The sequence below is a fragment of the Macaca fascicularis genome, chromosome 11, assembly GCF_037993035.2.
Source record: "Macaca fascicularis isolate 582-1 chromosome 11, T2T-MFA8v1.1".
NCBI classification, from domain to species: Eukaryota; Metazoa; Chordata; class Mammalia; order Primates; family Cercopithecidae; genus Macaca; species Macaca fascicularis.
Genome location: NC_088385.1, coordinates 54,937,628 through 54,948,274, shown reverse-complemented (window position 1 = coordinate 54,948,274; position 10,647 = coordinate 54,937,628). Strand labels below are relative to the sequence as shown.

At 47.9% G+C, this 10,647-nt stretch overlaps 1 protein-coding gene across 1 annotated transcript; it reads right to left on the bottom strand.

Moving 5' to 3' along the window:
- Positions 1-562: 562 nt before the first annotated feature.
- Positions 563-2,859, bottom strand: CCDC184 (coiled-coil domain containing 184). Its single transcript, XM_005570705.4, has one exon. The coding sequence runs from the start codon at positions 2,358-2,360 to the stop codon at positions 1,776-1,778; it is 585 nt and encodes a 194-aa protein (XP_005570762.1). The 5' UTR covers positions 2,361-2,859; the 3' UTR covers positions 563-1,775.
- Between the last annotated feature and the right edge of the window lie 7,788 nt (positions 2,860-10,647).

The following is a 10,647-nucleotide window of genomic DNA, read 5'->3' as shown; positions in this document are numbered from 1 at the left end:
CACGGCACCCTAGCTCATTCTGCTCTCAGATTTTGTTCAGGGTCTCCATTGCCCAAGGGAGTAGACTAGAGCTGTCAGTTAAGCCCTCTGGGGAACACCTTCCCCGGGTTCTCCACTAGAGGCCTGAGGCAGTTATTGTGGTTTCCCTTTGTGATGTGTCACTCTATTTCCAGAGATCCCAGGTAATCCCTCCAGAACAATACCCCCACCCCACTCCCTCCACAGAACAGGTGCAGTACCTGCCATTCCAGGACGCAGATTTGGAAATCATCTCCCAGGGGCCAGATGCTTCACTGAAAAGTCTCCTGCACATTTGGAGTTCTGGCTACTAAAAACTCATGTTAGCATAGGAGTCTCAACACTTACCACCTCCTTCCCCAGGGCAGCTTGAGGTCAAGGTCCAGGACAGAAGGGAAAGCAGGCGGAGCTGGCAATGCCTGTCCCAACCAGGACAGGAACAGTCAACTCCTTGAACTGGAGCCAAGGAGAGAGGAGGGAAGGTATGGTCCCTGCAGTTCCCACTAAGCCCAACCCTGATATCCCTCTAGTATCAGTCAGCAAGGAGGGGAGATGACGCCTTTTTATTAAGGTTAACACCAAGGAAAGTATTGCGAAGGAATACAGAAAGGAGGGGGAGGGCACACAAAGTCACCACTTGAGGAGGTGGGAGGGCGGCACATCAATAAAAGAACCTCAGGACAGCCACATGCTCCATGCCCTGATTGGGAGAAGAGGGAGGGAAAAGCGCCATGATAGCTTGGAGCTCATAGAAGGGTCTGAAGCCCCCTGAACCTAACATCAGAGCCACAAGCCCTGACCCTGAGGGCTCACACACTACTACACAAGTAGACACACATAACACACACAAGACATGAAGGCAACACCGAGAGGCAGCGGGCAGGGACATATTGACAGAAAAAGGAACTGAAGTTAAGCAGGTGTAGCCAGGAGAGACAGTTTTTGGCTGCGGCCCCGAGTCCCTCAAATGTCCCCTAAATCTGGGTTGCTGCTGAGCACCCCCGAGTCTCTGCCTGTGAACCGGGCTCTTTGTTCTGTAAGCCCCAGTGAGTGGAAAAGCAATCCCAGATGAAGTCAGTGACAAGGCAGGATCCGCTCTGCATGCAAAATCCTAGAGGTTGAGCTATTATGTCTTCATGCACATTCATAGCCAGCTCCTCCCAGCCCAGGGGCCCTTGGAACCCCATTCACCCAGATTCCTAGGGCTGCAGTTCCCTCCTCAAGCTTCCTTTACCAATCAGCAGCCGCAGAGATCTGTGAGGGGGAGAGGCTTCTGCAGAGCACTGAATATCTTGGATTTCAGCAGAAGGGTAAATTTCCTGTTGCCAGAACAGAATACCCCCAATTCCTTAATTTCTAGGTAAATTGTTAGAGATTATTTGCCATGGTCCTAGATAAGTCCTTTTTCAGAATAGAAAAAGCAGAATTTTATTTACACATTTCAGGGGTTCTCCTGTTGTCTGGGGAGGGGGAAAGGACAGGATAGGGATGGATGGGAGTCCAGAGATGGGCGCTTCCTCTCCCGGAGCCTCACCTTTCCGCAGTTTGCTATAATTCGCTTAGTTGGGCAGAAAGAATTCTTGATGCTCCCAAAGTCCTTCACCCTACAAATCCTTCCTCGAGGGAGTCTCTCTCTGCCTGACCCACAAGAGCAGCTGTCCAAGGGAAGCATGCCGCACCGCGCCGTTCAGTCCCCTCGCGTCATGCACTCGGAAACCCAAAGACAGCCCGAGAAGGTAGTGCCCCACGGAGTCCCCTCACAGGGAGGCCTCGCCCTCCAGTTGCAGCAGGGTAATGTCGGGCATGTCAAGGGGCTCCATAGGTGGCCCGTCCCCCGCAAGGAGACCAGCACAGGGACTCTCGGGACGCTCACAGTGACTGGTGGGTGTGGCGGGGCTGGGCATCTCCTTCTCTTCTTCCTCGTCCTCCTCGTCCTCGGGATCGCGACCCAGTAAGCCGCTGTCCCCAATTCCAGGTGAAGGAGTCTCCGGCTCTTGGGGGTCGCTCGGGAAGCTCCCCTTGCCGCTGACCACGCCCAAGCCGCCCTGGCGGGGCGCAGTGGTCATAATCTGGCACATGGAGACGATGGCTCGCTGGTTGGCGCACACGTCGTCCGAGAGCACCTGGATGTGCGAGGCCTGCTCGTCCAGGGCCCCCCTCATGGCCCTCACGTCCTCAAACAGGGCTTGCAGCTGGGCTTTCAGGTGCTCCATCAGTTCCTTCATGCCGCCGTTGTACTCCCCGGAGATCACGTCCCCCACGGCCGGCACGGTGGACACCTCCAGGGGCGCCGGCATGTCGCCGCCGTCCTTGGTCATGATCTCCAGCAGACCGTCCTCCATTGAGTGGCAGAAGCGGGTGGCGGCGGCTCTGGGTCGCGTCCAGCCCGGCCTCCGGGGTGGGGGAGGGGGTGGAGGGGGAGAGGTCCCGGAGGGGTGGGGAGGAGCGGAGGGAAGCAGAGGCTCCCGAGACTGGCTGGGAGCGGACGTGAGAGACGAGTCCTGGGCAGAGGGCGCGGGCAGGGTCGCGGGCAGGGTCGCGGGAGGCCGAGAAGAGGCGGCGGGACGAGAACCCGGAGAGGGTCCCAGAGCCGGCGTCTCTTGGGCTCGCCCCGGGACGAAAGTGCCCTGCCCTGCCTCACCTCCCGGATTGCGCCCGTGTCAGCGCCGCCCTCTGGGCGCCACAAGCAGAGAGCGCCTGCCGGTTCCGTGGGTCACAGACGCGCTCGCGGAGGGGTCCGGGTCCGGGCTGAGGCCAGCGGCGCGTAGCACTCGGGACTCCCCCAGGCCATTAACTGGCAGCGCCCGCGAGTGTGGCAGCAGCAGCTGGGGCGGGTCTCCCGGCGGCGCCGCGGATGCTCCTCTGTTTCCAAGGCGACGCACGGCACGTAAATGACGTGTGTCTCCATGGTAACCAGGAAGTGGAGAAGAAAAAGGGAGGATGGCTGGAAGCTGCAGTGGGGCTGTGGAGTCTGGACTAGCGAGGTGGGGGGAGGAGAGGGGACGCTGCAGTGGCTTCGGCCGAGGCTAGAAAGAGTGTGTGGTTGCAATGTTTAATAGGGAAGCATGAGAGAGCCGTTTGCTGCATAAACCTCCAAGTCCGGGAGAGATCGTCCCTCCCCTAGCCGGGGTATGAGACCCAGCGCGACTGCCCTGGAAGGATTTTTCCAGCCCGCATTCCTTTCTCAGAGGATGGCGCTAAAGTCGAGTCCTGCCTCTCTGTCCTCCAGCGGTGCGCAGGAAAGCGGAGAGGGTAGAGAAGCTGATGCTAATCATCCCAGAGTTGAGCTGGGGCACGGTGGCGCTCTGGAGCCGGCCCCACCGGGCCTGGCGGCGCAGAGGCAGGAGGAGGAGGGCACTACGGAGGTTTCTGCAGTAAATCAGCCCTCTCGCTATAGAAATCACCGGAGCTGGGAAAGGATGGGACTCCCTCCTTTACGAGACCCTACCGCTCCTACCCAGGTCCCTGGGAGTTTGTCCCGGATGGGGAGGCCAAGTACTTAAGTTTTGGCAATGAAAGCTCCATAAGGGCAGAGATTTTTGTCTCCCCTGCATCCTTCATCACGGAATCCCCAGCTCCTAAAATACTGCCTGGCACCTAGTATGTAGACGCTTAATATAGTTATTGAATGAATAACAAAAACCACCAAGTCCCATGCTCTCATCCGGAACTCTCCAAGCCAAACGTACTGGGTTTTAGGAGACCTGAATTCAGTTTCGTTTCTGCCACGTATTCATTCAGAGACCTTGGCCACATCATTTTCCTCATCTGTTAGGGAATTGAACTGGATAGTCTATAATATTATTTCTAATTCCGAATAACACTCTGCATCATCTCACAGGTGAAAAGGTAAACTGTTGACGGTTGCATGGAGGGGATGGATGGGATGACTGTGTGTTAGAGTAATTCCCGCTCTCTCTTTCAGTGCCCAAGTTCAGACATACATTGAGTATCCACAACCTTTGTGACAACCCCTTTCCCTATTTAAGGGGTGGAGCAGGAAGGGCGGAGGAAGAAAAACATTGTCTTTAATATATGTAGATGATTCCAGATTGAGAAGGAATCAGCACCTGGGCAGAGCACATTAATAATGACCCTAGGAAATTAGGGAAGCCAAGTGATCAGAAACCAAAAATGAAGTTCACAAGAATAAATCTGGGGAAGAACAAACCATATCACTTCAAGATAGAGAAGAACTAGGGAAAGGTGTTTTGTAGACTGGCGGTTCAGTTACAGCAAATGTGTTACCTTTGGGTTTCCCTGATTATGTGGTTGGTGATGAAGAGTGAGACTGGCACAGGGAAACTTTTGTGACACTAGAGGACTGTTTGGCCTATACCAATCTTACTGCTATTAAAATAGAAACAAGTGGGGACTATCCTAAATGACCAGGAGCAGAATGTTTAAATAAACTAAGGCAAAATTGCTCATATATAAAGTATTATGCAGCCATTAGAAATTTGATTTCCCAAAACAAATATATGAACAAATTTTAAAAACACAGTATCGTATTTTCTGAAACTAATGATTCAATCCTATTTGCTTGCTTATTTCTTCCTTCATTCTACAGATTTCCAGCACTCTTATCTTGGTTAGGACTCCTACCTCTACTATGTACCCCATAAGTGGTAATGACACCTTAAGTTACTCCTGAAACTCTGGCTCAGGAGAGGACAGAAATGTTTTTCCTTGGTTTCCATAAGCACAACTGAAGTGGGCTGGTATTTACAAAGAGACTTTATTAACAACTATAGGAAAATTAGAAATAGAGACAGGACACATGAAAACAACTGAGCTTACACAGCATTAGTTTCTGATTATACTACAGCAAGCATGTTCTCAGGGCTTATGGGTTCAACCCTGCTTTCATCCTTCCCATCCTTCCCAGGAGAGCTCAGCTATAGCCAGAAAAGACTGTCATGGCTTTCAGGCTTTCTGTCTGGGTCTGTTACTTTACATCTCTTGACAAGCACTTCACATGGAAAATTTCATCTTGCCAGTTCAGGCATGTCCCTGCCTTCTACCTACAAAGAGTGACTCTGTCCCAGTGGGGGACCTCTCATCTTTGAAATCCCATAAGCTTACATTAAGCATAGCCCCCATACAGGAGGAGCTGTGGCATGTCATCATACAAGGCCTTTTGCCACTATTGTTGAGGATACCATTTATGTCAAGGCTTTCAGCATAAGATTACATCATGCTGTCCAGAGGTGCTGGCTATGAAGTCCACTGAGAGTACAAGGGATCTGAGCCCAGAGGGAGGGGAAATTATTGGAGAAGCACAAAAGACCATGGGAAACATATGCAGAGATCAAGCAGTGTGGCTGGTCCAGTCAAGTTCCAGGTCAAACATTTGAGAGTCAAGGGTAGGTGGGAACTGGGGGAGTGGACCAGTAGCAGAATTTGAAAATATAGGAAGGTGACTGGGTACGGTGGCTCATGCCTGTAATCCCAGCACTGTGGGAGGCTGAGGTGGGTGGATCACTTGAGATCAGTAGTTTGAGACCAGCCTGGTCAACATGGTGAAACCTGTCTCTACTAAAAACACGAAAATTAGCTGGGCATGGTGGTGGGCACCCGTAATCCCAGCTACTCCAGAGGCTGAGGCAGGAGAATTGCTCAAACTAGGGAGGCAGAGGTTGCAGTGAGCCAAGATCACGCCACTGCACTCCAGCCTGAGTGACAGAGCGAGACTTCGTCTCGAAAAAAAAAAAGAAAGAAAAAGAAAAGAAAAGAAAAAAAAAAGAAAGAAAAAAGAAAGGAAAAGAAAATAAAAGAAAAAGAAAATATAGGAAGGAGACATTGGTGCGTCTGATAGAAAACCAGATCATTTCAGGAACTCTGTGTGAAAATGAGACAAGGTAGAAAGGTCTAGTCTCAGGAAAATAAGGAGAACAGTGGCAGAGCCTCAGTCAGCTAGCTGGGTTACAGGCCTGGGCCCTCTGGATCCCTGTGCCCTATAGTTAGTTGCATGGGTCCATTTCTAAGCAAAAGGGGGCAGATGTGTACCCCAGCTATCCTACTAGAATATTCAGAGGAACTGCCACATAATAAGAGAATATAACCCCTACACGGCTTCTGCTTCCTGCTTTTCTATTGTCCTCTGGGAATCACCTTAGCTGTTCTCTTTCTTCATCCCACTGTCATCAGTCTGTGGTGGGGAGAGACCCTCATGCTGCCGACATACAGGTTTCCATCAGGTGCACCTAGTTTCAAACATCATATTCTCACTAAAATTGGGATTCAGAAGAGGCTCTGCCATTTACCTCTGTCTAGTATCTAGTATATCTCTAGTTTATACTTTATATGGCTGGTGTATTTTTTGCACTATAAATCCGATAATGCTGGCTAGACTCAGTTCTAGAGCAATGATCTAAAACAAGGTACAGTTGACTGCTGTACCTTAGGCCCCAAATCCCAGACAATATCCCCCAAGTATAACTTTTATGAAGCTGAGCTGCTTTGTGGCCCATGGCAGCGTGATATCACATTCAAAAGAAACATATCCAATCGCCAAAAGCATTAAAAAGCAATTTAGATTTTTATTACAGTCTCTGGGAAAACTCTAAAGGTGTTTACATTCTTAGTGCACAGCAAAACATCTGAAACTTGTCTTCCTTCCTTCTCTATTTGTTCCACACATTATGGCATAGCTGTTGCTGCTGGTCTCTCTCCTTTCTCCCCAAACACCCTCAAACTTTCTCTCAAGCCTGACCCTTGCTTTCTCACTCCCTGGCTCTCTTCACTTCTTGGATGTATTCTTTTTCTCTTCTCCAAGAAGAAGCTTCCTGTCCTTCTCACGTAAATCAGGCCAAGCTTATTTTAGCTCTTTTGATTCTGTCCTTTATTCCCCCAATCTGCATGAGTACTGAGAACTCCAGCTATCAATTACAGAGGTCTTCTCAGAGCATAGAAAAGATGGAGAGGCTGAGAATATTTGCATTGTTGTGGGTTTTGCCTGTCACATAGACTAGTTTTTCTCAGCACCAGAGAGTGGTTTACCTGGCATTACAGCCAATCTGCTTTGTTCATCTCCCCGACGTTCGCACAGTAAAATGGACATGGTGGTTTGGCAAGACCCTAGACCTGTATGAGCCTCTGACTGGAGAGGTGATCCAACTGTCCACAACCTCAAGATTATTTAGCGTCATAGACATGGTCATGTGGTGAGCCACCTACCCACACCTCATGTAAGGTCTGAACTACACTTCCAGTTGCTTGCTCTGTGACCTCAAACTGTTTTTAGGAGTCTTTAAGGCCACCCCTAACCCCTTATTTCTCTTCCATATTAACTTTACTCAGAGCAAGAATTCCAGGGGACCTTCCAACTTCTCATGCAATATGAATCTCCACTGACAATAACCCTCCATTCCAATTAAACCTGTTTTGCCAGTGTCATCCCATCTCCCCTTTCTGCACTGCCCCCTGCAGCAGCTTCTCTTAGATCAACACTTGCAGAGGCTTTTCCCCCTCTCGGTGCATATTCAAACATGTATTCGGTGTCACTGTGATGTCACCAGTTCCAACCCAAGTCTCTAGGTAACTGGCCATGGACACAGAAGCATATGGAACGCCAGAGCCACCAATGATCCCTGGTGCATGGCCTTAAGCACCTTCCATCTTCTCCATAAATTATTTTGCCCCTAGAAAGTTACCATTTTTGCAACAGCTCAGAGCCTGATTTGGCCCCAAGTCAGGCACTGATAGTGCTGCACCACCCAAAAAAGCAATTTCTAGTTCAATGGGGGCAATTTTGTTTGATCAATTGCCTCTCCCAGAGTATCAGTCCAATTTGAAGGAAATCATGTCCAAATATTTATGGTAGGATAGGGACTATGGTATGTGTGCCATAAACTTCCCTTTCATTAAAGATATTTTTAGGAATTTAATGTCCCTCATAGCTGACTTATGCAAACTTTCAGGCCCTTCCTTGCCTGTCATATCTTGAGGAAGCCTGTGCTATCTATCCTACGTAATTCTACAAAACTTTGTAGGTCTCACTCTTACTAATACATCTAGTTATAGTAAGTCCATCTCTCTCAGAGGCCCCCCAAATAGTGTCAAAAGTTATTTCTAACACATTCTCAAGGACCAGCAAGGCACTATCAGTTACAGTTTAGCAGCCACTACAAGGGTGCATTCTGTTTCCATTGCCCAGACACAAATGGAGACTATACTAGTATTTGTGAAGATACCATGGACAGGGACCCCAAAATGTAATCCATGTCTTCAAAGAACTGTAGAAGTGCTAGATCTTAGGCAAAAGTGAGGAGAAGGACCCTTTCTCCCAACTTTTTCACCTAGAACCCTGAGGCTCCTATTTTAAGAAGTCTTGCATGAAAATAGCTCCATCTTCTATGGTTGACCACAGTTCATAGGCACAATGCCTGCTCTTTTGTTTGTTTTAAGGCACCAGGATTACTTTCATCCTGGATCTCTAATCCTTTTCTTTGCTTTATTCTTCTCCACACCAGTTATCAATATCTGTTATCCTGTATTTTTGCTTATTTATTTTATGTATTATTTATTTATCTTTTACTCCCAACTAGGGTGTAAGGTCCATTAGGGCAGGGGGTTTGTTTTCTTCACTGCCATGTCTAGCACCTTGAATAGTGCCTGGCACATGGTAGATGCTTAATAAATATGTGTTGAATAGCTGAATCTCCAACTCTGCCTTTTCTTCAAGAACATTTTAGCTTTTTCAGTTTCAGCCATCTACTTTGGTAACCTACGGCTTATGGTCACACTATTAAGTGGCCCCGTTGGTGGCCTTTCTTGAACAAAGGAATACTTACTTCAGAGACAAATGGAAGTCTCCATTTCTTACAAAATAGAAAAGTGCTTGCAGCTTTGAAATGACAGCTGTCACCTACCTACCCCTCTAACCTCCCTTGGCATATTCCACCACTATCCCCATCAAAGTCTCAAAGATACCAGGCCAAGTTTTGTCAGAACTCAGGGTCAAAGAAATGCACGTTCTCTGCTCCCCTCAGCATTATCAGGGAATGGGATGATGTCAAGCCTGTATCTTCATACTGCATATTAAGGAGAACTCCTGATTTATATTCTTATTCTGCTGGAGGCAGCCTCAAAAAAAAGTACCCTGTTTCTGGTTGTAAGAGTAGTAGCCAACTGAGAAAGGGACATTATGAACATAGAGATTACTATGCTTTAAATCTAGTGTACCTCTTCTCTTCATATTCCTAAACTGGTAGACTATGGTGATTTAGGGTAGTGTTAGCACCGAGTTACACGTTTTACTATAATAAAATTGAGTCCTTTTTGTCCCTTGCTGCCTGCTTTCCTTGCTTCTGTTTTAAAACCAAACCAAACAAAAACTCCCCACATTGATCAAATATAACAAAAGATATATAAGGATCAGCCTTCCCAGGATAGCAAAACTAAATTAAAACCAAACAGCAAACATGGATCGGAAATATAATATTCCAGAAATTGAGGTTAGTCTCTAAACAACCTAAGTGAGACATTTTTAGTAAGGTCTTGTTATTCTCCACAGTGTTGTCTGGGTCTCTAAGACACAGAAGGGAACGGTATGTGAGATTTACTGGTAATTGCCTGGATCAAATGAATTAAACCGGGATAGATTCTCCTCAGAGGATGATCCCGAGTCACATATCCAATCTCCCATTCATCCCAGTTCATCCATTGCCATATCACACACTGGCTTCCAGCTGCTTCTTATACTATTAAAAACCAATTCCCTCTTACCAAAGGCATTAGAAGCTTTTGCTCCTCATTAGAACAATGAGTATCATCCAAGACACTTCCAGGTATATTAAATAATAAACTGCTCACAATTTCACATATTCACATTGAAATCACTGATGTTTAAATTGCAGGGAGATCTGTGGGACATAAGCTTCTCTGGTTCATACTTGTGGACTTAAACTAGTGTGTTAGGGGAGATTCTCTTCCTAGAAAGGAGAGATTGTGGAGAAAGATTCTAAGAGATGGAGATAATGTAATTTGAAACTTACTGCCGTAATTTGAGATCTAAGACCTAATGGAAGAAAGCAAATAGTCAACAAGCTCCAGCCTGGGCGGCACATCAAGTATTTTAATGTAATGCAACTGACATTTCAGAAGAGCCATGGGCTAAGAAAGTATATTTAAAAATATGGCAGGGCGCAGTGGCTCACGCCTGTAATCCCAGCACTTTGGGAGGCTGAGTCGGGTGGATCACCTGAGGTCAGGAGTTTGTGACCATCCTGGCTAACATGGTGAAACCCCGTCTCTACTAAAAATACAAAAAATTAGCCAGGTATGGTGGCAGGCGCCTGTAGTCCTAGCTACTTGGGAGGCTGAGGCAGGAGAATGGTGTGAACCTGGGAGGCGGAGCTTGCAGTGAGCGGAGATAAAGCCACTGCACTCCAGCCTGGGCGACAAGACCAAAACTCTGTCTCAAAAGAAAGAAAGAAAGTATATTTTTAAATAATGGCTAAGCCTGGGCACGGTGGTTCATGCTTGTAACCCCAGCACTGTGGGAGGCTGAGACGGGTGGATCACAAGGTCAGGAGTTGGAGACCGACCTGGTCAACATGTTGAAACCCAGTCTCTACTAAAAATACAAAAATTAGCCAGGCATGGTTGTGGGTGCCTGTAATCTCA

What these genes read in the sequence shown, in the direction of transcription:
- CCDC184 (XM_005570705.4), bottom strand. Translation starts at nt 2,360, where the DNA reads ATGGAGGACGGTCTGCTGGAGATCATGACCAAGGACGGCGGCGACATG.